Source organism: Heterocephalus glaber, unplaced genomic scaffold (assembly GCF_053883595.1).
Source record: "Heterocephalus glaber isolate CG9 unplaced genomic scaffold, H.glaber_assembly_v1.0 deba00001460, whole genome shotgun sequence".
Taxonomy (NCBI): Eukaryota; Metazoa; Chordata; class Mammalia; order Rodentia; family Bathyergidae; genus Heterocephalus; species Heterocephalus glaber.
This window is the reverse complement of record NW_028258307.1, coordinates 2472914-2500566: the sequence shown is the minus strand read 5'-3', so window position 1 is coordinate 2500566 and position 27653 is coordinate 2472914. Positions and strand designations below refer to the sequence as shown.

Below are 27653 nucleotides of genomic sequence, written 5' to 3'. Positions count from 1 at the left end.
TTACTGTAGCATTTATCCTTCTTCTTCTGTTTACTTTTGCATTTCTAAGCTTAACTAGCTGCATGCCTTGAACCAACTGCATTTGTGCTAGTTTCTTTTATTTTTAGGGTCATCCTTGTACGAGACTAACTGTAACTCAGGCTACATGACCTACAGAATTAGTGATTCTCAAAGACAATTTAAAAGGGAGGAAATGAGGAGGGACAGATACTCAGAGTCTGAGAAGTAAAAAGCGGAAAGGGTTGGTTGGTGTAAATGAGACCAAGCCAGCTATGTTTGCTGGCTTGTAGTTAACAAGAGTTAGGATTCTGTCTTGCCATGAAGTCTTAGAAACTAAGATCTTATGCTTTTGATGGCCTCATTCATGAGCAGAGGTCTTGGGTGTTTGCAAGATGCTTTGGAGTTGCAGAAGATACAACTTAGAGTGGTAAGCCATCCTTGTAGACAATGCTTGGCAGATGGTTGTGACCCACCCAGCAAGGACCAAAGGCTAAGTTTCACCAATAGCACAGTTGTTTTAACCCTGTCAACTGTTGTGATTGGAAAACGTGCTCATTAACATCAGGTCTACTTCATTATAAGATCTGGTGATTTGCCTTATTCTAGCTTAATGAAATCTCTTACTCCAGTTCTATAATTATTTCCATTACTGAGCATTGGGAAACTGCTGGGATAAAGGAAATGCAAAATGAGGATGAAGACATTGCATCTTCCAGAAATGCAAGATGATAATTTTTTTGCTCTGGTAACTGTTTATTAGTATATTACATTTTGCTTTAGAAAGAGAGTAGAAGCTTCAAATGACTGAGCAATAAATCTGGATTGGTTTCTTGAGTAAACTTAATAGTTTAATATCAAAATATTTCAAGCCAGTGTCCTGGTACATGCCTGTAATCCCAGCACTCTGGGAGGTTGAGGCAGATTGCAAATTCCAGCCCAACCTGGCCAGTTTAGAGATTTAAGATTGTTTCAAAATAAAGTGCTGGAGTTTTGCATCTCAGTATGAATTCCCTGGATTCAACCCCATTATCAAACAAAACAAAATAAAACAACAACAACAAAAAACGCCCACAAAAAACCAACCCAGATAGAAAAGGTCTTTGTTTTCCTTCAGGGGAGAGTTGCTTTTTAAATTATTTATAATGGTGGGAGGAGACCATGCTATTAATGCTATTCAGGTTTTTCTGTTGTAATGAATTCTGAAGAACTCATGGGTTAGGCAACACATTGAACTTCTGAATTCTCGGTCTAATATTTTTAGCTGCCTCTGGAGTTAGTACGATCTTAACAGAGTTTGGCTATAAAGGTATTGTGCCTATAGATTATAAACTAGTGAAGGGTTAGGGTATCCTTTTGGTTCTGGAAACGCATATTCTTTACCTGACTATTAAAAGCAAAGTTTATTTATCTTCATATCCTTAGCATTTAGCTTAAAGTAGCTATTTTATAGATATTTATTAAGTGCCTTAGAAAATGTTCCAGTTACATTTTTAATTTAGTAGCAGGGAGTGTTTTGGTGCTGAATTTTAAGATTAGGATCTTTAAGATTACAATACCTTATTTGACTTAGACTTGAAAATAGGCACTTTTTAAACTTTTTAATTAAACAAAAATGTATTTACTGCTTAAGATGTTGCCATCACGGATGGTTTTGAGATCGCAATAATTTATAAACAATCCTTACTCTTATGAACATCATATTTCTAGTACAAAAGGAAAGTTATGTATATGAATTATTATAATCCAGGGTGATAGAAATATATTTGTGATCCTATACTAGCAGAGAATTTTGTAAAGGGTACTTGCTGTCTAACAAGTAAGAGTTCTCAAGGAGCTAGCAGGAAGGAAAAGGAAAAAAGACATTGTATTTCAGAAGGTGAAACAACTGATTAGCCAGAGCAAGCACTTACTATGTGAGATGAGGAAAACAGGTTAGAGACTAGTGGAGGAATATTTAAGTGTTATCTTGACCAATACCTTACATGAATTCCTTTGAAGTAGATGTGCCCTAAGCACTGTTGAATTTTACATTCAATTGTGAATAACTAATTAAATTCATTTAGCTAAGTATTCAGCTAGGAATTTTGGTATGTGAAACAATAAAGTTTTATTTATTTAATGTTTTTTTAGACAGGATCTCACTATGTCATTCTGGCTGGCCTTGAATTTGTGATCCTCCTTCCTCAGCCTCCCAAGTGCTGGGATTACAGGCATGTGCCACCATGCACACCTAAGATATATTTATAATAATGATGCTATGCTCAAAATTGTCTTTATGCCTAACCATTATATTTTACCCAAAAGATCTTGTCCTATAAACTAATGATTTCTGAGTAGAATTACCTCAGGAGCTATTTAAAACATTCTTGGACTGCTACCTCCAGTTTGGATTCAGTAGGTCCCAAGATTCTACTTGTAAAAGACTTCCAAGTGATTCTGATACTTAGTGGGATTTGAGAACAGCTGCCCCCTTTGGTGTGGGAAGAACACTCTGCCTGCTGCCATTTACTTTTACCCTAATTCAGTGAGAATGAAGTGGGTCCATGTGTAACAGTAACAACTGCAGGAGAGTGAAACGCCCTTGGGTTCCCATAGAAGGGAATACTAACTAGTATATTATCTACACTAGCTGCTCCAAACATGTTTTGAATTTAAATGAACTTGAAATCAAACCACAGGGTTTATAGCTACAAGTCTTTTAGAAGCAGTGAAACCACAAGGGAACTGACATGTATACTGACTATGATATGAAGATGCTGTGGCTGGAGTGAAACATTAGCTGCACAGATAGACAAAGAGATGGTGGCTCAGCTCTGGTCTGGGGAGAAGTATTCCCTGACATCTTGTCATAGAGTGCAATAGGTTTACCAATTACCCATTGTTCATAACAGGAAAATGCATATTTATATTTCCAGGCCATATAATTATTTCAGAATTTTAAAAAAATAGGCAAGATATTTAGTAACAGCAAAAACACCACATTTTAAAGTAATCAAGACCTGTAATTTCTTTAGTATTAGACAATCAGTAGATTCTAGAGGACATGTGACAGTCTTGTGGCTCTTCTGAATGTTTGTGTCTATTAATAAAGTTCCAGGATCATCTCCAGTGAGATATAGTAGCCTGGAGACTACTTTCTAGAGGCATATAGAATATGAATATTTACCCTCTTCTTATCTGTTCATGAGTTAATTAAACAAATATTGTAGACTGCCTGTTATGTTCCAGATACTACTTTAGGAACAGATGTAGATAATAGGTAATAGTGACACAGATAATAGGTAACATAAAAATGTAACATGTCAAATAGTAATACATTCCTTGTAGAAAAACCTAATATGTGACTATTTTGCTGTAAAAAGAAAGCTGTGTTTAGGAAATGAAAGCCTTAGAAAAAGCAAAGCTGTTTAGAGGAATCAATAAATGTGCAAAGTACTATGTGTTTTCAGTAACTTTAATGTACATTAAAAATGACTTGGAGCCAAGTGTGATGGCACATACTTTTAATATCGGTGCCTGAGAGACTGAAGCAGGAGGGTTGCCCAGAGTGGGTAACTGTGTAAGACCCTGTCTCAAATAAAAAATAAAAAGGGCTAGGGATATAGCTCCACATGAAGGCACTGGGTTCAATCACTAATACTGGAAAAAAACAAAATAAAACAAACAAACAGTGGTGGGAGAAAGAATCTAATGTAATTTTAGGTTCAGGGCAAGGGAATTAATAGTTTCCACACATTCTGGTGAGATGAGGTTCTCTGAACAAATGTTGTGTTGAATTTGGGGAGCTGCTTTTTTTTTTTTTTTTAACTTTGAGACAGGGTCTCACTAAGTTGCCCAGACTAGGCTAGAATTTGCTGTTATGCCTTAGACTTCCAAAGTGCTGAGATCCCAGGCATGTACCACTACATCCATCTGGGAGCCACTTCTTTTTTGGAAGGGGGCACATTTTGAGGAAATTTTGGCATGCATTCATCTAAAGAAAGGAATCCAGGTAAATGACAGATGAGAAAACCATGTTCACTGGAGTCAGGAGACTATTTACAGAGGTTATGTCAGTAGTTAAAAAGCTAGCCAGGGATTTAGCTCAGTGGTTCCGCTGCCTGTCTCGCAAGCACAAGGTTCTGAGTTCGATCCCTGGTACCAAAAAAAAAAGCTGCCTGGGAGAATCATGCCAGGTGAACAGGTTGAATTTACAAGAAGCAGTTTTTAGATTCTATGATAGGAATTGGACTTGGTTGTATATGTGTGTGGCCCCAGCTACTGGAGAGGCTGAGGCAGGAGGATGATTTGAAACAAGTTTAAGACCTGCCTGGGCAATTTAGCCAAATGCTAGATTTTTGTTTTTTTTTAAACCAGGCATGGTGGTCCACATGTGTAACCCTAGCACTCTGCGGGGAGGAGGGGAGACAGACGCAATTTAGTGACTTAGCCAGGACCCTATTTCAAAACAAAAAATAAAAAAGGTCTAAGATTGTACCTGGAGGCCTGGGTTCAATCCCTAGTATTAAAAAAATTGATGAAAGCAAGACCTCTATCACTAAAAGTCTCCATAAAACTTTTCTGTCACTGGAATTGTGGGAAAAGCTACATGTATATCCATAAGTCTATAAAATTTTGGCAAGTAGTGTATGTAATTATTCTTTTGTAATAAAAATCTGCATTATCTCCAAGAATCACAGTTGTGCTCAGCTTGTTGCACAACACCTGTCACAGTTACACATTCACTGCAGAGAAATGATAAAAAATAAAAAAGTCAGGCATCATGGCAAATGCCTATAATCTCAGCACTCAGATGGTGCGGCAGGAGGAGCACATATTGAAGCCCAGAGTGGGCAACTTCGTGACTTAGTGTGACCCTGTCTCAAAATTAAGGGAAGTGGGGGGCACTGGGGCAAAGGACTGAGTTCAGACCTCAGTACTGCAAGATAATGATAGTAATAATCCTAATCTTACAATTTGGAGAAAGATATAAGGTAGTACCTGAACTACACTTCTAATAGGAAAAGCAAAAATCTATTAATTGACCTTGTATAAGTAATCTTAATTACTTGCTGCAGGAGATTGTGAGATTAAATAAATTTAGTTGTAAAGCATTTAACCAGTGACTTGCTGGCTCGGAGAAATATTCACTAAGTAGTGGTAGCAGTCCTTATTTACAGTTTCATTCTACCTAAAGGCTTTACTTGAGAAATAAGTGTTTTAATCTTGATGAGTTTTAAATTCCAAGGTCTTCATGCACCTCTCAAATCACAGCTAAACGGTATTATTCAGAGGGGAAAATGTTTGACATAAGTAAAACACCTTCCTAAAATGTAAACTTTTAACTATTTTGTCTTTTGAAAGCAAATATACCACATAGTTTTCTGCTGTTTTAGAAAACAAATCCTGAGCATTAACTTCTAGATGAGTCATTGTTGTCCTGTGTATCTGCAGTTAAACAGTTGTTTTCATTTACTTCTTTCTCTTTGAGTAGCTTATCATTTTTCCCTGTGGTTAAGCCTTTTTATCCTCTCCTAGCCACTTAAGTTTTTATGTCTAATCTACACTGGATTTGGAAACCAGATACTGAAGCATGCCAAGAATTATATGTTATAATGATGGGATGTCTGGAATTTGCTTAAAAATATCCATTGGAACAGGGAACTGGAAGGGGAGGGAATGAATATGAGATTGGCTTTGAGCTGTTAACTGTTCAAGCTGGGACATATGAATTTATTACTTTGTTCTTTCATCATATGTACATATTTGCAAATTTTTCATAATTTTTGAGCCACCATTAAAAATGAGTTGTATACCAAATAATATGCAGTTCTGTGCATATTTTATTTCTGTTTTGTAAGAATTCACAGGAAACATTTATCTTTGGCCAAAAGGACTGGGAACTAAGGGAAGGGATGTTCACTTTTTCTTGGTATTGAGGTTTTACAATTTTTTTAAACCTCCATTTGTTAAGTTGATATATATATATACATATATATATATACATATATATACATATATATATGCGCATGTATTTTAAAAATATGTGTCTAGTCAGGGAAGTAGGTTTACTTTCACATCTATAAATTGAAAGTATTTAATTTGTAGGTAAGAATTATATACTTCTGTATTTTAATATATATTTTAGGGTTTGGGTGGTTGGTTTTTTGTTTGTTTGTTTGTTTGTTTTGAGATAGGATCTCACTGTATTCCAGGCGGGCCTTGAATTCACTATGTAGCCCACTCTGGCCTGGAACTCACAGCAGTCCTCCTGCCTCAGCCTCCACAATGCTGGGATTACAGGCATAGGACACCATCTTTGGCCTTATTTTGTTTTGTTTTATTTTTAAATAAAAATATTTTAGACGGATAAAACTGGATTCTGTGTGAGCCATGTTGAATAAAAATTAGCGGAGGCTGTTTTGGACTAAGCTCCTACACTAGGCCTCAATAGACCAGTCTAAAAATTAAAGTGGAACTGAGCTTTTTATGTGACCTTCTAAGAAAAATCAAGATCAAAGAGATAGTAGCCAAATTTCCCAGACCAGCCACTTTGAGATAGCATGATATTGAAATCCCTTCATGTTAGTCCTTTTACACAAAAGGTAACCTGAAGTGAGCTGATATTAATCAATAAGTTGTTTTTCTACTCTATTGTCTCCCTATCCCTTCTTTATAAGGAGTGTGACTTTTGGGCCACCTGTATGCTGAACAAACACTCCGGCACTGATGTATATTACCAGCCCTTTTTAAATTTTGAGACAAGGTCTTTCTAAATTGCCCAGGCTGGCCTGGAACTTGTGATTCTGATGGATGCCTCAGCCTCCCAAGTAACTGTGATTACGTATGGACTACCATTGCCTGATTTAGGAGAGTAACTTTGAAATGACCGATCCACTTTTTGTTGTTTTTGCTTTCTTCAAGCCCTTTTCTAGCTATAAAACTAACCTCCTCTGCTCAGCACATTAAAACACTTACTCTATGCAATGAAATGTTGACTTATTCTAGAATAAAAAATAAAGACAATTAAGATCTTTGAGTTAAATTGTAATTTTGTTCTTTGACAGAGGCAGGATAAAGGAGGAGAAAAGAGGGTCCATATTAACTATTTCAAATTTAAGAATTGTTTTTCTGGTATTGAAATTTCATTAATTGGTGCGTGCTTTATCTCCTTTTAGCTTTCTCACTGATATCTTGCTTGCTGCCTGTACTATAGATAAGCTAACTCTTCCACCCTCATATGTTATACTTTGCATTCTTCTAAAGCTTTACACTCTTTTTTGCTTATTTCTTTCTTCCTTGATTTAAATATTCTGCCTTTTGTGTTTACCTTTAAAAAAAATTTTTTTTTTTGAGGCAAGATCTTGCTGTGTAGTTTAGGGTGGCCTTGAATTCACTATGTAGCACAGGCTGGCCTCAAACTTGTAGAGATCCTCCTGCCTAGCCTCCTGAGTCCTGTGATGTCAAATGTGTGCCACCACACCTGGCTGTGTTTACCATTATTGAGTGAAACAGATACGTGCCAAGCTGTAAAATGTAAATTCCATTGTAACTGACTACTAGTCACAATTAAACATTTCTCAAAGGTGGGAGTATAAATTAGTGCCTCCTAGGCAGATAGTTGATATAACCCATCTTAATTTATATTATATATACTCTTATCTCTAGCACCACAAACAAAAATATATACTTTGCTACAATAACTCCTCCCTAGGACTTTATCCTAAAGATATATTCACACATGTGCAAACATGTATGCAAAAGGAGGAGTGTTCAAGAAATTGTGAATGGTATCTGGTTAGAAAAGAAAAAGGAGTTCAGAGTGGGAGACCTACCTGTTATTATATGTCTTCCAAAGTTCATGTTTACCTTTATTTTATGCAAGTTGAGCATCACTACTCCAGGCATCTGAAATGTTACAGTATTGCACCAACATGGTGCATAAAGTTTCAGATTTTCAGATTAGGAGTGCTCAGTCAGTAAAGTTTGTGCAAATTTTCCAAAATCTGAAAAACTCTAAAACACTTCTTTTTTTTTTTTTTTTTTTTGGTACCGGGGATCGAACTCGGGTCCTTGCGCTTGCAAGGCAGGCGGTGAAACCACTAAGCTAAATCCCTGGCCCCTCTAAAACACTTCTTGACATGAGCATTTTGAATAATAGATATTGAGCCAGTTAACTTAGTACTTTTTATGTTAAAGAGAGAAACTAAGGAGAAAAGAGCCTACTTACCACTTGTGTAACATAGTATGTATAGATTCTTATGGCTAATGGATTTTCTTGAATATGTTTTTCTTCAAAGGTCACCAGTGCTGACAGTATGCTTCTTTATTGCTCAACCTGACTTTATGTAATATTTCGATAACCTTAAGTAATACTTTAATAATTAAGAGCTCATTTCTGATGGTAGGATGTTTTATAGAATATATTTGTATTTATCTGTTATAATGCACACACATATATCATTATGTCTGCTTTTTATTCCTCCAATATTCTTTTCTTTATCTCTTCAAGCCATTCACATACCCTTTCTGACTCATATTCTGCACACACTCATTCTTCACCCTCTCTCCATTGCCTATTGACCATCTGTTTTTTTCCCATGCTCATGCTCATGTCCATGTATATGTGTGTATATGTCTGTGTAGATTGCACACTGACATAAGCACATACATAAAGTGATATTTTTGGTTGTAGTTTTTTTAAAAACCCAAATGTATTATTATTATATATTATATATTTTTTTTTCTTTTTTTTTTTTTGGTACTGGGGATCGAACTCGGGACCTTGCGCTTGCGAGGCAGGCAGTGGAACTACTAAGCTAAATCCCCAGCCCTATTATATAACTTTTTAAAATTGCATTTTGCTATTTTAGCAATGTACTGTGGAGATCCCACCAAGTCACCGGAGATAACAATGATTGCATTGTATTAATTGATCAAAGTATATTGTAGGTTTATTCAGCTATTCTTGTAGTGATTGAAACAATTTGTAGAGACAAGAAACTAGAAAATAATTGAAAATAAACACTACATATTTCCTTATGCACGAGTACTTTTATTCCTATAGATTTTCAGGAGTAGAATTACTAAGTTAAAGTTGTAAATACTTTAAATTTTAATATATTGCTAGTTTTCTTTTCAAAGGAATGTCACGTTTAGACCAGTAAAATGTGGTAGTACCCTTTTGAAGAGATACCAATCTTTTTAATATTTCCTAAGGTGATTTGGCATTGTTAAACTATTGTTTTCTTGACTTCTAGTGTGTTTTTTGGTTTGTTTGGTTTTTGGTTTTTTGAGACAGAGTCTTGCAGTGCAGTTGTGGTTTGGCCTTAACCTCACTATAATAGCCCAAGCTGGCCTTGAACTTGCAGCAATTCTCCTGTCTCAGCCTCCCAAGTGCTCCTGTGCACCACCATGCTTGGCCTGACTTCTAGCATGTTTGAAGATTGTAAACTTAATTACTTGGATCTACTCCTTCTCTACATGTCAAATATTTTTTTTTCCTAACTGAATGGCTTAGTTTATTTTTTTCACAATAGGAACATGTTAATATTTTTATGTCTATCTCTTTTGTGTATTTTGTTCCCAGACTTAAGAATGTGTATATGACCTGTTTTCTAAATTTTGTTGTAAAATATGTTGTTGTGATTTTTTTTTTGCTTTTATCTTTGATCCACCTGTAGTATGAATATATAGGAGCCAATACAATCAGCAGTGTTCTCAGTAGATTTTCTTGATATTTTACATCTACTTTTTTTAGGACAGATTTTTTTTTAAGTCAGCAAGGTAATTAACTACAAGAACTTCATTAATGCTACATTTTAGGATATGCAAATGTGAAAGATTTCTAACTTTATCCTGTGTATTTCGCATATATCATTAGTCACTGTTAGACACTTTGGTCTTGTTTAATATAATTCAGTGATGAATATGTATTTTAATGAGTTTTTTTTTACATCAACATCTTTAACTTTTGTCTAATTTATAATCTTAATTTAGAGTTAATAGAAATAGTTGTCTATAGAGATTATGCTTTGAAACTGCTAATAAGTTTAGTCGTTACAATTTTTGGTTTCCTAGACCATGAGTAGTAGATTTCATTTTTTATGAAGACCTGTGTATGAATTAAAGGGCGTCAGAGTGTCTCAATGGCAAGTAACACAGTGGAATACAAATCAGAAGATGGAAGTACTAGACCTCTCCATTGTTAATGTACACTGTGTTCGGTCATCTGAATGTAACGTGGGTATTTAAATTGGTGATAATAGCCATTACTACTTGGTAGTTTGTGAAGTCCTTCATCCTTGTTTAAATTTTTTAAAAGTAGTTATCTGATACCCCTGTTTTACAAATGTGGAAATTGAGAGTCAGGGAAATTAAGTCGCTCAAGATTATGTTAGTAGTAAAAAAAAGTAATATACATGCTTATAATTAGAATTTGCCTGATAATTAAGATATTTAGTTACAGCCATGCCAGGGTTTGTTGTTTATAGGATTCTTTGTGAATACCCTGATGTTATTATTGAAGAGTTATCTTAAATATCAGCACAGTATATGTATTCTACTGCATGTTTAATTCTTTCTCTGAGTGGTTCCTGATAATGAATTAAACTTAAAGGGTATGATTTTCATTATTTTTTCAGGTGAATTATTTGGGAGGCTACCAGTGGTATTTTCTATTTTCTTTTTTTAAAAACTGCTTCAAACCAGTGTTCCATTTCAAAATTACAAAATGATTTTTAGAAATATGATTAGCTAATACTAAGTTTTACTATCCTTAAGTTATATACTTAAATTGTTTATTTAACCCTTTAGTTACATAAATTTTTCTCAATTTTCTGTCTTTATTTTACAGAATGGTAAATAACGCTGATCATCTCTGGAAAGGATGTTGATCTGCCTCATGTAAAGTATGCTCAGTTCCTTTCCAGTGGTGTAAGTATCTCATCCTTCACACTTTTTATCCTCTCAGTTGCATTAATAAAGAAATCATCATGGTTATGATTCATACTTGACAACAGACCTTTGTTAAGTTGAAAGAATTTTTAAGAAAAAGAATCAAATGGTATATCTGTTTGACACTGAGGTGAACAAGCATTATAATCATGTGGTGAAGAATGAATTTTCAGGGCCGGGGATTTAGCTCAGTGGCATCACACCTGCCTCACAAGTGCAAGGTCCTGAGTTCAATCCCCCATACCCCCCTCCCCCCAAAAAGAATGAATTTTCAGGTCAGCCTCCTTGTTTGTCATTTCTGTTTTCACTTTTGGATTTTGACATTAATTTTCCATTGAACATAAAATTGCTATCATTTTTAACTACTTAATGGCCTAGAAGATTGTGATATAGATGGCTAAATATTGGAGAGTGCTAGTTGTTAGTTTCTTTGTGACAAGCAGAATATTAGAAGTATGTTACCTTAATGCTGCCTTTTGTAGGTGAACTCCTAACACCGTAGCCATTTCTCTTTACCTACTGGGGATAGAAATGTAGTTAAGCCTATTAGCTAATGTAGTTGCTAGCCTTTCTTTGAAGTCAGGCTGAAAAAAAAAAAAAACAAATTGAGATGGTAGTATTATGCTGAGAGTGTTTTTGTGCTAAGATATGAACTGTAACCACCAGTTCATATTAAATAGCACTGTAATAAAAGTATTCTGGGAATTTCAGATATTAGAGAAGATAAAGTATCTATTAGCTCATTAAGTGCATCTTTAGATTCTAATGCAAGAGTGCCTTCAACATAAATATTTTCTAAAATCTGATGGAGTCTGTGTTTCACTTAAATTTTTTCCATTTTGGTTGTCACTTCTATAATCCAATTAATAAATAGGTTTTCCATATTAAGTTTCTCATTAAACCCACCCCCAACATTGAGTCTCTGATTTAGTGAAAAGTTTCTGGAATAAGCCTGAATTTCTCCTAAATAGCTGTGACCTTGGGAAAATACTTCATCTTTTTGAGCCTTGATTTCCCTTTTTTAAACCATTTGTTTACCTCTAACTGTGCTCAGTAACCAACAGATTGTAAGCATTATGAGGGCAGGAATTTTTGCCTGGTTTATTTCTTGTGGCATCCTCTATGACTCCTACAGGTTCTAACATTTAGTAGGAACTTGGTTAATTGAACAAACAATTTATTGTGTAAGTGGTCTCCAGTTCTCTGATTCCACACCAAATTTATATATCCCTCTATAAACTTGTATATTTCTACTTGGATTTTGTTGTGTGTGTTAGAAATACAGAGATGTTTAAAGTATGATTTCATAAATCACATGATTTACTGCCATACAAAGAGGATTTTTTTTTTTTTTAGATTCCCAGTGCTTAACTATATGGAGATTAATGTGAGCAAACCTCATAGGGAATACACCAATAGACAAGGACATTTATCCACATAGTGACTGAATACCAAAATTATCCAAGTCTAGTTGCTCATTTAGGATGGATGTTGGCTTCTGTGGAAAGTCTAAGATTGAGGTATACCTTTATAGGAGCGGTTCTCACCTTGACCACCACAATGGAGATCAGAGAAGACTGGAAGACACATAAGTTCACTCCATAGTAGAGGGCACTGCTGGTGTTGGCAGGTGAGGCTTCAAAGCTCTGAAGCTTTGATAGCCTGAGCTATCAAAGTGTCTGTCAAGCTCCTGAGTTTTTGTGTATTTTGAGGTCAAGCAGTCATCAGTAACTCACATGTGGGGGTCTGACAAGGTGTGATGTAACATTCCTGAAAGAAGAGGGAGTTGCTAAAGGAAAGGGGTTAAGACTCCAAGTTCTCATGTATAGGGGTGTAATAAGACAATGTTTTCAAGGGTAAAGGAGCAGCTCCAAGTTCTCATATGAGATTTGATAAGACATCACACTCTGGAAGGGAGTACACTTTGAGTTCTTACTATAGCGGAACATAGAACATATATTATTCATATAGCAAACTAACTATTTGGAGTTATTTCAGAGATACGAAAAGAGTTTTCCCAAAAATGTCCATAAGATGACTACAGTGGAAAAAAAAAACCTTAATCTTTTTTTTTTGTATATCCTTTTATTGGTACATTTTAGATATACAATATAATGACATTCATCATTGGAAATTTGCACCTTTACATACTCTCTTGGTTCTTATTTTTCCCCCTTCCCCTACCCTCCCTTCAACCCCTCCATCCCTCCCTATTTACAAAGGCTTTGTTTCCATTTTTTCATTTTCTCATATTAATTCCATTCCCCTCTTTCCTTTCCCTTAGTCTTAATGTTAATTTAAAAACTATTGAAGTGTGATTGACACATTGGAATATATTCCTACTTTTCTCACAGTCCTTTTTTAATGAAAATAACATGGTAGGCCATTATCTGTAGTCATGGCCTCTACTCTTATGCTTCAGTTACTTCTGCCTTGACTTGAATTATAGAATCATTTTTGCTCAGTTACTAGTAAAACTTCATTTGTTACTTATTTTCACTTTTTGCCTTTTTCTTATTTTAAAACTGCCACTCCTTTGACAGTAGTAATAATTGAAAAAGAGACCAATGTGCCATAAATAGTAAAAAGGGCCTGAATGCATCTTCAGCTGATAAATATTATTATTGACTCTAGAATGTGTTAAATCATCCTGCGGTAAATACTACATGTGCAAAACAAAACTTTTGCCTAGTCATTCTAGATAAAAAGATAAAAGCAGGAGACTCCAGCTGAATAAAAAGCTCTAATATCAGTATAATCTTACTAACTATTGATGCTTTACAAGTAAACATCATGGGATTTCAAGGTTAATCATTTATGAATGCTTTAACCTTCTTTGCTTTACGTGTTTGTGGAATTTAGTTTATAAAAATACATATATTCTGGACCTCATTCTTTATCCAAGAAGATTGAGGTATATATTCAAGTGTTGTTAAAATTTATTGCAAAATACCATTAGTCTCATGATACAATCCAAGGCATCAGTTTATGAACTGAACCATAATTCCTGAATTTAATTTTTTTTAATATTTTAAACATTGTCTGTTATTGCAGTATTAAAATTCTTCCCATTTTCAATTACTGTGACCTGAGTCTGAATTCAGTTTAGTAATTTAAAATGAAAAATATTCTTTATTCTGTGAACAATCCTTGTGCATAGGAAAATTGTTTTTTCATGTTATCTTTTTCTTTTATACAAGAATTGCCGTTATCATGGACTTAGATGACCTTTATAAGTCATTTACTGCTATAATTTCATGATTATGTGCTTAATCTAGTACATTATAAGAAATAAAATTTGAAAATGCCATACTATATGCCTTTGTTTATGTTAATGCACATTGAGGTATTATTCTCAGTACCCAAGAGAGCTTCTTGATATTGATCTTGATATTTTCTCAGTAGGATACTGTTATCTTGAGAATCACATGCATGATTTGATCCTGCTCTTTATGCCCTCATCATTCCACTCCATAGTGATCATTCATTCTATTCCAGCACGTGTGAATGTTTTTGCTTTAGCTGTATCTTTGCATTAGGGACCTCTCTTGGTACAAGCTATAGACATCTAATTTAAACAAGGTGAAACATAAAGGGAAATAAATTTATTCTCTCCCGTCAGAAAATAAGAAGAGCAGGAATGTGTAGGGTTAGGAATTACTCGAACAACTGCAAAGAGCTTTTCCCTTTGTTATATTGTGCATTTCTTCTTTTATTTTCCCACAAACTAACTTCTTCCACACAGTGAAGAATTTGCCAGACTAATATCCTCCTGTACCTGAGCACAGTTAGAGTGATGATCCCATTTACCTCTCATCTGACTAACAAAATCTGAAGGGACCAACGCTTGTATGCCTCTCCGTTTCACCAGAAGATGAATGTCTTGAGTGGTAGCCCCAGAAGGGTTCCTGAAAACAATGAGTTGTTCTAGGAATAGAAAGTAATAGATGACCACTGTTTCTCTTTTTTTGACTTTTGTAATAAAGTAGTTTCCAATTGTCCATGATTCCAAAATGATATAAAATATTACATTGTTTCAGATGCTTTACTTATAACACTTCTGTTTTAACCATTAAGATGGGTGCTTTTCAGTAATAAATAAAATTCATATAATTTACTTTTATGTTAATATACAGTTCTCTTCTATACAAGGAGAGGTTTGAAGAATTGCACAGAAATTACTATCTGCTCTGATCTAAATAGGATAGGAAAATACCATGATTGGTTTTTGTCCATATTGTAAGATAGTTCTTGAAGTCATATATCTAAAAAGTAAGATCAGTTTATGAAATATTTTAATAAGATGAAGCCCCAAAACAGCAATAGAACAAGTCTATTTCATTGTCGAGGCAAAGGATGATATATAGAAAGCAGAATTTACTAAGCCAATTAATTGAAAGGTAAATTATTGGATTAGGCAGTGTCTTTAAAAAGAACCTCAAAGGAGTGAGGTATTGCTAAGCACTTGGTAAAGTAGATGAAGGACTAAGGATTTAACTCTTTTTTGTTTGTTTTGTTTGTTTGTTTGTTTGTTTTGGCACCTGGGATCGCACTCAGGACCTTGTGCTTGCAAGGCAGGTGCTGGAGGGCCGGGGATTTAGCTCAATGATTCCACTGCCTGCTTCGAAAGCACAAGGACCTGAGTTCAATCCCCAGCACCAAAAAAAAAAAAGGTGCATTCTCTGGGCTGGGGATTTAGCTCAGTGGTTTTGGCGCCTGCTGCGCAAGTGCAAGGACCTGAGTTTGAACTCCGGTACCAAAAAAAAAAAAAAAAAAAGGCAGGCGCCGGAACCACAGAGCTAAATCCCCGGCCCCCAGGACTAAGGAAAGGATTTAAATAGAAACTAAAGTGTTAGGTGTCTTTTATAAGCTGTTAGAAAAATATCCACTTAACTTTTTCAAGAAACTTTTCATTTAAGTAAAATATACTTCTAAAGTGCATAAAACCAGTAGCGTCCAAATTTGATGAATTTCCAAAGAGAATTCACTTGTGTAATACAATGAGCATATAGATCAAGGTAGAGAAAACCAGTAACCCTATATAACATTTTACATCTACACTGAATCCAGGGCCTTACACATGCTATACAAATGCTCTACCACTAAGCTACATCCTCAGCCTTTTTGAGTTTTTATTTTGAGACAGGGTCATGCTAAGTTGCCCAGGCTGGGTTTAAACTTGTAATCCTCCTGCTTCAGCCTCCCAGAGTGCAAGGATTACAGATGTGTGCTACCATACTGGGCGAAATTTTTTGGTATTAAAGGACACAGACTTTTTGAAATTGGTCAGGAGAAAATAAATGAGTCACTCAGATTGCAAGTTTTCCTTCTGTTGTGGAGAGGTGATGATATGGGTGGGAATGCTAAAAAGAAAATTGAGAATATGGTTATAATAACCAATGCACTTAAAATAGCCAATATAGTCACTGAAAACAATCCATGTGTCCATCAGTAAAATATATAAAGCCTGTGGCCTAATCCCACAGTGAAATACTCCTTAGCCATGCAAAGGAACAAACATGCTAAAACATAAAATATCATCTATGAATCTCAAAAAAAACTAAGCTTAGGGGCCAGGGATTTAGCTCAGTGGTTTCGCCGCCTGCTGTGCAAGCACAAGGACCCGAGTTCGAACTCTGGTACCAAAAAAACCCCACAAAAAACTAAGCTTAGTAAAAGATCTATGAAAAAGAGTAAATAGAGTGTAGATAAGAGTTTGTAAGATAGGCAAAGTAATCCATGGGGACAAAACTGAAAAGTGATTGCCTGTTAGGGAAAGGAATTTTTATGATTTGGCTGTTCTCTTGATAAAGAGGTGCCAGAGAGAACTTTTTGGGGTGATGGGGAACATTCTGTATCTTCAGATGGATTTGAGTTTTAGAGGATGCATACTTCTCAAGACTCTTCAAATGGCAAGTATAAAATTTGCATACTTTTATGTAAATTTTACCTCAAAACAGAAAACCAGACCAAGTAGTAATCTCTAGTTAATGACATGCATGCTAAAGTGTTTAGAGGACAGTGTACAGATGTCTGTAATTGACTTTGAAATGCATCCAAAAATGCAGTGAATTGGGGATGGATGGGTGGGTAAATGAACAGATATATATGTACTGGTACAAATGTAAAAAGAGAAGAGTAAAATTTAGGTGGTTGGTATATGGGATGTTCACTATAAATTTATTCTAACTTTTCTACAGGTTTAAAATTTCTCATAAAACACAGGCTCTATTGAGGCAATCAAAAAATATAATAATTGTGAAAAATGGGTCTTTGTTTTATGATGGATAGCTTGTCACAAATGAGTATTGGAAGAAAGAAGACCATAATGTGTCTAGGTGCAGGGCAGTTAGTCTGGCCCATGGACACAGATGGTCTGCAGCATATTAGTTTGTGTTCCTAGAACGTGTGTTTGTTTAACGTGTGTTTGTTTCTTTTTTTTTTTTTGGTACTGGGGATTGAACTCAGGACCTTGCGCTTTCGAGGCAGGCGCCAGAACCACTGAGCTAAATTCCTGGCCCGTTTGTTTCATTTTTATTGAGCCTGTTTTTAGAACTGGGAGACTTCACATAAAAATTCTAAGTTTCTGCCTGCTTATTTTAAAAAGTGTTTGGAAAGCAAAACAATTAATGGAATGAAATAGAGAATCCAAAAGCAGTTACAGACTCACATGGAAATTTTATATACGATAAAAGTAGCATTTCAGATCATGGAAGAAGCATATTATTCAGTAAATTGTATGGGATAACTACCTGCCCATTTATAAAGAAATATATTCTAAAGCCTTTCACACTCATAAAGTAAATATAAGTTCTAAATTAAACTAAAGCTTTAATTGCTATGACTTACTAGTCCATCAGTAGAATGGTTTTATCTGAACCATTTTCACTGGAGACTTCAAGGAGTACAACAGCCTATGTCCTGAATCTTTTCGTTCTAGTAAGTCCTACAGGATATTGGAAAACAAAATAATATCTGCTTTGGGAGTCAATAAGATGCAGGCTTAAATTTACTTTCCTACTTTTCATTCTGATTTTTTAAATTTTTATTTTATTTTATTGATACATTTTTAGGTATACAATATAATGACATTCATCATTGGAAAGCTGCACCTTTACATAATCTCTCTTTCTGATTTTTTTGTAAGGTACAAACTCTTAGCCCTAGTTTCCTTACAATCAGTTCATTATCATGAAATGAAATAAAATAGATAATGTATAGCATAGGAAGTTACTGTAGTACTAGATGAGATTGTTATATGAAATTCTTTTCTAATTTCTGCCTAGAAGTGAAGATTCAGTAAATTCTTAGTACAGTATAGAAAAATGAAGAAACAGAGCTCCAGCAGTTTAAGGGGACTGGCCTAGATCACACATGAGAACATTAATTGACCTCTATTTCTTTTAGCAAATATTTATTGAGTGCCTACTGCATGCCGTGCATCAAGTTCGGCACTAGAACAATAAAAATTAAAATAGAAAAGATTACCACTTTTAAAATTATGTATTCCAAAAATCAAGTTGTATTAAAGGAATGTTTTTGAAGCAAAACATTTATTAGTACATTTTAGATATAGCATTCATCCTAGGGAATTTGTACCTGTACATACATGATACAGCTTGCTTCTCCTTTTTTTTCCATTCCCCTTCCCCCTTTCGACCCTTCCTCTCCTTATTCACAAAAGCTTTGCTTCTGTTTTCTTTAAAAAGAAATTTAGTGAAAGTTTTTATGATTTGGTTGTTCTCTTACACTAAATATTGTTATTCACTCCAAGAAAATGTTTTCTGGTGTGCTTCAGTATCTTGTGCTAGTTAAAAGGATACCTGTAGAAGCGATTTCCTAAGAAAAATGGAGTAGCTTCATTTGGCTACAACCATAAAAGATCCATTTTCAGGATAAATATTCAGAGAAAATGCATCACATAGATGAAAATTTGGGAAATTGCTAAGTAGTAGATGAAGTGGTGCTTAATACATTTTTTTAATATACCTGTCTTTTTCACTTAAATGTCTTTGCTTGGGCTTAGCCAAGCAAATCATTTGTTCTTACTGAATTGAGTTACAGAGCTTTAGGTCAGTTTTGCTCATACTTGGTGAAGCAAGATGATGTAAACTATTTTTTTCAGCAATTTTTTATTTATACCATGTTGGAGTATAGTAAGTTTGAAACATTTTTTTAAAGTTATCACATAGTTTGTGCTTACTGTACCGTATATACCTAATTTGTTGTTTTGGTATTATTGATATAACTAAACTTTTAGTTCCAATATTGACAATTAAATTATATGCTGTAATAAATTGTGCCTTGTCTTATATCTTATTTCAGTATCTGTACCAATCCATTTGCATGGTAAAAAAAATCTTAGCATGGGACTTGTCTTGCTAATTTCAGTAAACAAGTTGATATAGAAATAATGCATCTGCTAAATATTTTCCATAATAAGAACTTTATTAGATGTTGACAATAAGGAGACTCTGTTTTTAAGAATCTTTTTTCTTTTTTTAGTTTGCTGGAAACAATGTCTCACTATACAGATGAACCCAGATTTACTATAGAACAGATAGATCTACTTCAGCGCCTTCGGCGTACTGGAATGACTAAACATGAAATTCTCCATGCCTTGGAAACTTTGGACCGTCTTGATCAAGAGCATAGTGACAAGTTTGGAAGAAGGTCCAGCTATGGAGGAAGTTCATATGGGAATAGTACCCACAATGTTCCAGCATCTTCCTCCACAGCTACAGCTTCCACACAGACCCAGCATTCGGGAATGTCCCCATCACCGAGCAACAGTTATGATACTTCCCCTCAGCCTTGCACTACCAATCAAAATGGAAGGGAGAACAATGAGCGATTGTCCACATCCAATGGGAAGATGTCACCAACTCGCTACCACGCAAATAGCATGGGTCAGAGGTCATACAGTTTTGAAGCCTCTGAAGAGGACCTAGATGTAGATGATAAAGTGGAAGAATTAATGAGGTTAGTTACTTTGCTTACTCCGAGTCTCCAAAATGACTGTGTTCTTAGATTGCTTTTAAGTAATAATCTGTATTTCAGTTACTTACCTATAAAAACTGTAACTTCTTCATCCCTTTTTTGGAGAAGAAAGAAAAAAATACATATTTTATGTTCTTAATTGAAATTTTCTCTTCAGCCTTTTTTGCTACTTGATAATCCTTTTCTATTCTGCCTCTTTATCAAAGATTAGACTTCTCTTCATGGCTCTAGCACATAATTTGTGACTAACAGAAGTTAGTCTAATCTTTAAGTCTTTCTAAGTACTTTTCTGAGGGATAAGATAATTTTATCATGCTACGTAATATATACACTGTTCCTTTTTCTCTCCAACATTCCAATCAACAAAATAATTTGAGCAAGAATTAAATTAAGAAGTAGTTTTTAACAAGAAAAATATTGCTTCTGCCCCTAAGAAGCTGAAGCTCTAATTTTAGCAACAGATATAACACATGCAGTTGTGCATGCACACATGTACACACCTAAGGGTTTTAAACACCAAGAAAAGAAACCCACTTTCAACATAGGTAATTAGGAAAGGGTTCATACCAGATTTGGGACAATTAGAGGGCCACAAACATGTGCTTCTCATTACTGTTTGTCCAGAACCTACAACTTTCCTTAGCACATAGTTATGGCTTAATTTTTTGAGTGAATGAATTTGATAAAACCTTAAAGGATAGCCTCTGCTTTGAAATATAGAAACTTTATTCAAAGCTAAGAGAATCCTAGAATGTGTCAGAGAAGGCAAGGCCTGTCTTCAGCCTAGTAAAAGGCTGAGCCACCTCCCAGCCCCAGATGTTGAGCGCTTTGGAATTTAGTCTGTTATGATTGTGGAGATTAAAAGGGAGGCCCATTTGGGCAAATAAAAGCTTGTTCACTCATTGGAATATAAGATGTGCTTTTAATTATCCAGACTAAAGAGTGTTTAAGTAATAAAAGTACTTTTTAGATGTATGTTATTGTTATGGCTGTTAATTTTGATTAATTTTTAATATAATAATCCCCGAATGTGTATAACAGTAACAAAATATATGGAAAAGTATGGAAAATTGTTGTCTTCTTTTTTTTGTTTTTTTGTTTGTTTGGTTTTTTTTGGTTATTTGTGACAAGGTATTACTATGTAGTCCAGGCTTACCTGGACTAAAGCACAGGCAAGGCTCAAACCCTTGATCCTTCTCCCTCCAAGGTGCTAGATTACAACAATCATGTGCCACCATGAAATTGTCTTTTTAACAAAATAATTTGGAAGACTAAAAAGTGTAATACAGGTCTAAAAACTTGACTTCTAACATATAGGTTGGCCTGATGCTTTATTTAAACTACAGTAATACCTCGATTGTCAAACTCAATTCATTCCAAATTCTTGTTCAAATACCAAAAAGTTCGAGAACTGAACATATTTTTTCAATAGGAAATAATGGCAAACCAAATAATTGGTTCTGAGCCCCCAAAATTACACTTACAAATTCATTTTTCTTGAACTAATAAATTTCACAATGATTTCTTTCTTTAACTCTATCGTGGTTTTCCTCTTAGCTTTACTGCTGGTACCACTAACTTTCTTTGGAGGCATGGTTATGATATTTTACACGAATAAAATGCAAAAAAAATAAAGCACAATGATGCATGTTTTAACGCACTAACACAAGCACTATACATTGGCGAGAGCAGCGTGAACTCAAGCATCACACCTTCTGTGTCTGCAGCGGAACACCATGCATGACTCACTCTTTGCCCATACGGGTCTTTTCAAGTCAAATTTTCAGTGTGACAATCAAACAAAATTACAAATGCCAAGCAGATTTTTTTCAGACTTTGCTCGTTGAGTAGTGGAAGTTTGAGGTTGGGGCTGTTTGTTGGACAACCTAGGTATCACTGTATATCTCAAACAGAAAACCTGTTAGCAGTGACTAAGATTTGTAGTTAAATCCTACAGTTATGCTCATTCAAGTTTCATTGTTCACTATATATAGTTATATATGTTGTAATTGGTATTTAATTTGTATACTACAGCTTGTTGTACGATTAGGATGCTGCTTCTCCATAATCAAGATACTACTTCTTCCCTTTCTCAGCTTTCTTAGGACTGCTCCTCTGGTGTCCCTTAATTACACAAGGAGCTCCTTGGACCTTTTGGCACCCTCTGGCACTCTGCCATTGTGCCTTCCCGGACTCTGCACTCCTGCTTTCCCCCAGTGTGCCCCTCCTCCTAGCTCTTTCTTTCTGCCCCCCACACCCCAGAGGATAATTCTTCTTAGGTCAGAGGGAGAAGTTTATGGAATGACTGTTCTCACTTGTAATCATTATAACCGTGCTATGAAGTTAATCAGGAAAACTGAAATTCATAAAACTTAAATAATTTGCCCAAGAAAACTTAAATATTAGGTAACAGAGCCTAAATTACAACTTATGTCTTTATTTTGTGTTGCTTTATTATCAATGTGTTTTCTCTGTAAATAAATTATTCATGTTTATAGTTTAATAAGACTTTAAGAAAGACAGTTAACTCCAGACACGGTGTAAATGGATTTGTTAGACTTGCTACTCCCCTTGCTCCATATGAAATTTGCCACTTTGAATCACTTACTAATCAAATGAATTTTTATTTGGTGGAATGTGAGAGATATTCTTTGAATAATACGTCTGTCTGAGTGTTCTCTACCCACCTACAGATATACTGCCCTTGCTGACCCCTCGACATTGGTGATATTAGAGTGAATCGGAACTGGTGATCTCATGTAGGAAGCACGGATCCCTGGATGTCTTTCTGCCTCTATTTTTTTGTTCATAAAAATCCACCTCTTACATTCCCCAGCCTCCTGGAACTCACCCATAAGACATATTTTTCAAATCTTATAATCCAATGATTCTTTAGTGAATTATAATAATTTCAAGGTATGTAATAGAGATTTCTTTGGAGAACCTCATCAAGTTAAAACTGTGCACCTCATCAGCTAAGAAAGAGTCAAAAAGAAACAAGTAACTGCTACTTTGCCCACTTTTTAATTAGGATAAAAAAGAAACAGAAAAAGAAAGCCCAGGTAGTGTATGAATTCCCAATAAGTTGTGACTTTAAGAGGAGAGGCTTATTTTGGCTCATGTCAGTAAGGCATCAAATATAACATTTTAGGGAGGAGTTTAAACTCATAATGAAGACTCATTTCACATTTTAATGTCTTAAAAAGTATATTTACTGATATATAAATATATGTATAGGAGTTTGTATTTATATCTGCTAGTATAATAGTATGCATCTAATGTTTATCTGCTCTATTATGTATGTATTATGAAGTGTATCAGAATGAATAAGTGCCATACATTAAGTATATTATTCTTAACACCTATATACTAAATTTTATGAATATGTTAGTTTTTTTTGGTTTTTTTGTTTGTTTTGCAGTACTGGGAATTAACCTAGGACCATACACATGCTGGGAAAGTGCTCTACCACTGAGCTACAGCCCTAGCCCTTTTTTGTTTTGAGACAGGGCCTTGCTGAGGTATGCAGAATAGCCTCAAACTCGCTAGCCTTTTGCCTTGGCCTCCCAAGTATAGTGGACTCTGTATGTATAGGCAAGTACGACCAGCCTGACATACGAACAAGTGGGTTATGACCAGAATTTTAGTTCTAACTTATGACCGAAGTCTTGAGTTAAGACCCAGGTGCTAGCCGCTGATGCTTTCAGATGGTCTCAGATACAGATTTATCCCTTAAAAAGTTCTGGAAGGAACATTACAGTATCCTTTCCTGTGTAGGGTTAATTGAGAAATCCTGGGTCAGTATCTCTCTAAGGACACCGAGATCTGCCTGTATACAAGGAGAGAGATTTTGAAGGCTGTGTAGAGGAACCTGAGCCTTCATTGACCAACCTGAGTTACAACCAGCCCTTGGAAATGAATTGAGTTCATAAGTCAAGGGTCCACTGTAGTCCTCCTTAGCTAGTATGTTAGTATTTTGTACAAAATTCTGAGACTATTTTTCCAGTTGGTTATATGGGCCTAACAATACATTATGGTTTGAGCATTCCTGAAATCTGAAGTGCTCCAGAATCCAAAACTTTGAGTGCTATATAACACCCCAGGTGGAAAATTGTACATCTTGAAACTTGCTTTCAAAAAATTATTAAAAATATTGAGTAAAATTAAAGTCAGGCTCTGTGCTTAAAGTATATATTAAACATAAATGAATTTTGTGCCTAGACTTTGGTCCTATCCCTAAGATATCTATGTCTGTATAATCGAACACCCCTCAAAATTCAAAATCTGAAGCACTTCTCATCCTGTGCATTTCAGAAAAGGGATACTCAGCCTGTATTTATTTGTGTGAGTACGGGATTTCTGTTCTGTAGGTAATAAGATGAAATGATTAGGATATACAGGTACCATATTGTTTATTCATGTACAGTATATAACGTAGCCCCCCACCCCCACCCTGGAATTGGGGATGGAACTCAGGATCGTGTGCTTGTGGCACCACTAAGCTACATCTCCAGCCCCTCAGTAGCTTTTCTTCTAGTGTAATCTTTTAAAATTATGCTTTGTGTATTTTCATGGATGAAAAATTATAGGAGGGTTTTTTTTTAACATTTTCATATTTTATTGGTACATTTTAGATATACAATATAATGACATTCATCATTGGAAATTTGCACCTTTACATAATCTCTCTTGGTTCTTATTTTTTCCCCCTTCCCTTGCCCTCCCTTTAACCCCTCCAACCCTCCCTATTTACAAAGACTTTGTTTCCATTTTTTCATTTTCTCATATTAATTCCATTCCCTTCTTTCCTTTCCCCTACCCTCCCACTTCCCCTTCCCTTTTGCCCCTTTTCTTCTTATAATAGAAGTGTTTTAATTCAAATGTGAAAGGCATTTGTATATAATTGTATTTTTCCAATTGTGAAATAGACCATCTTGGTAGGTAGTACTTCATCTCTCAGTGTTTTTGAGATAGGTGACTATTCAGAGAACCTAAAGAATGTTCAGTTTATATTAACTAAGAGGCTAAGATCTTAAAACATACCATTTTTAAGCATGTGGTCTTGAGTATCTCTTATTCCAGAAAGTTTTAAAGCAGTTTCATTTTGAACCACCATAAATAACTCCTTCCATTTTGATTTGAGAAATTTAAAGATAAAAATTTAAAGCTGTTTTATAAATTATCTAGATCAGATTTCCATTTACAACTTTTTATCTCTACAGATTTGTTCACTCGTTTAACAAATTAAATTTTATTATATGCAAGGCCCATGATGAGTAAGAAATAATCTTTGTGCCAAAGGACTTTACAAGCTAGTAGGAGAGATAAGATAGATTAGGAACAGCTATACTACAGAATAGATGTAATGTATTAGCATGTGAGTAGTGTAATTGAAATATTAAAATAGTCATTTGAAAAGAGGTCTTTGTTAGCTGTGGCAGTCAGGAAGAACTTCTCAGAACAGGTGACATTAAATTGTGTCTTAAAGAAAGGTAATTTGACAAAGTCATTGCTCATGAATTCCTTCAGCTATTAAGAAAGTTGTATAGGTAACAGTGGAAAGTTTAGCAAGTTATAAAATTAATGACAATGGAGAGTGGAAAGGAAGAATTTCATCTTGATGTGGAAGTCACCCAGATAAATCTGGCATGATAGGTATTTGAAAAGGTAGCAAGAGGAGATGGCATGGACTACAGGTGGTGAGATGCAAATCACAGAGTAGCTGACTTGGAATTAAGCTATGAAATCAAAGAAATGATCAGCCTATTCACTTTAGTTCACAAACGAAGTATAAAAATTTTGAGTAGTATGAGATTTTATAAGAGAAAGGCAAAAGAAAACATTCATTCTTTTTAGGGAAGGTATCAAAGAAGATGAATGAATTAGATTTGGAATAATGAAGTTTTCATACTAACTGGTGATTTCACAGGGTCAGGTTGTATGAAGGTAGTATAAGAGGCACATGGTTAAAGAAAGCTGGATGAGGAGAGAGTGAAGAGAAATACGTGAAAGTTTAAAGAACAAAGCAATCCAAGTAGAATGGACCTGTAATACTTAAGAGATTTGCACACAATGAAAGTTGAATGCTGAAATGAAAGTTGAAAACTTCTAGGAAAGGTAAATGACACATCACTACTTGTGTCTAAATTGACATTAGAGAACTCTTTCCATGGTACCTTAAAGTACCTTGTACTTCAGTCTTTTCTTTCTTTCTTTCCTTTCCTTTCCTTTCTTTTCTTTCTTCTTCTTCTTCTTTTTTTTTCCAGGGCCTTTGCACTGAGCTACATCACCAGCCCTTTATTTTTATTTTGAGACAGGGTTTCACTAAGTTGCCCAGGCTGGTCTGGAACTTGTAATCTTCTCACCTCAACCTCCCAGAATGCCAGGATTATAGGCATGCATTACCATGCCTAGCTTACTTTAGTCTTACCTGAGTATAGTAGATTATTTGTTTCTTCTTTTCTTGAGATTTTAGGTGAGGTTTTATAAAAATAATAGTATTTATGAAGCAGTTTTAAAATTTCAGAATTTTTTACATTGAAGAAGTTTTTATTTTATATATTATACACATATATGTATTCATTTTTAATATTATTCACTATTTAATTTCATTGCCTAAAGAAAACTTTAAAAAACCCTTTGAGGGTGATACTAATTTTACCTGGTGAGGAAACCAGAGTGCAGCTTTATTAAGTGACTTGCCCATGATATCTTTATTGTTTTTATTTATATGTTTTGACAGTGCCAGAGATTGAACCCAGGGCATTATACATGCTAGGCAAGCATTCTGTCATTGAACTATGCTCTCTAGTCCCCCTTATCTTTTTTTGTCTTATGTTTTTCTTTCCAAAAAAACTTCTCTCTGATAAAGCAGTAAGGAGTGTGTGTGTGTGTGTGTGTGTGTGTGTGTGTGTGTGTGTACACGTACTCATTATAGGTACATTAGTGAATTGCTGTTTTATAGACTTGGGATTCTTTCTGTCCTGTGCAGTCATAATGTACTACAAGACTGAATAGTTCACAAACTAGGTATTCCTTATTGAAGTAATTGTTACCTGTTTTATATGATTCAGTGTCTACTATAGGTAAATTTGATTTAAAATAATTTGACATGTTCTAATTTAAATCAGTTGTCAAAAATACCATTTACTCATTTTCCTCCACAAAAGCACATTTTTTCATTTAATCTGAATAATTATTTTCTTAAATAGTTTCATTTTCCTAGATCATTCTGTACATTGAAATGTGATGCTTTATTTTTAAATTTTCAAATTAATTTCATAGTTATATAAGAAACCAAATGATTTAATTATGTTATTTACATAAGCCAATTAGAATTGAAACTGCTAAAGTTATCTCTTGCTCACCTGATTATTGATATATAGACAAGCATTTTGGGAGAAATCTAGCCAGAATCTATATCAGTATGAAAATTTTAAATACTGCGTTAGGCAGCTTGTTCTTTATTTTCTTTGGGAATCTTCGGTTTTTGGAGGGGGCGCATGCTTCAGGTTGATCCTCGGGCCTCACACATGGTAAGCAAACTGTACCACTGAGCTCCATTCCCAGTTTAAGGAATCTTTCTGGTTAGGATTTCCATCCACTACATCAGGCATCAGGATGTACTGTAGAGCTATGGAGTGGAAACTCATTACTGTTACCTCTCCACTCTTCCAAAATTTCCAAACAGGAGCATGGAGTCCACCAGCAGAGTATGT

The 27653-nt window shown here is 34.9% G+C and overlaps 1 protein-coding gene across 14 annotated transcripts in view; it reads left to right on the top strand.

The window, feature by feature from the left end:
* Hmbox1 (homeobox containing 1) overlaps window positions 1-27653 on the top strand; it is a 177101-nt gene that overhangs the window by 64942 nt on the left and 84506 nt on the right. For 11 of the 14 annotated variants that reach the window (XM_004848434.3, XM_004848433.3, XM_004848432.3 and 8 more), the window contains exons 2-3: window positions 10835-10914; window positions 19441-19917. In XM_004848434.3, the coding sequence (XP_004848491.1) occupies window positions 10892-10914; window positions 19441-19917 (500 nt within the window). In that variant the 5' untranslated portion in view covers window positions 10835-10891. Of the gene's footprint in view, window positions 1-10834; window positions 10915-12469; window positions 12566-19440; window positions 19918-27653 lie in introns of all 14 variants that reach the window. The other 3 variants (XM_021261340.2, XM_087216709.1, XM_087216713.1) reach the window with 1 other exon arrangement.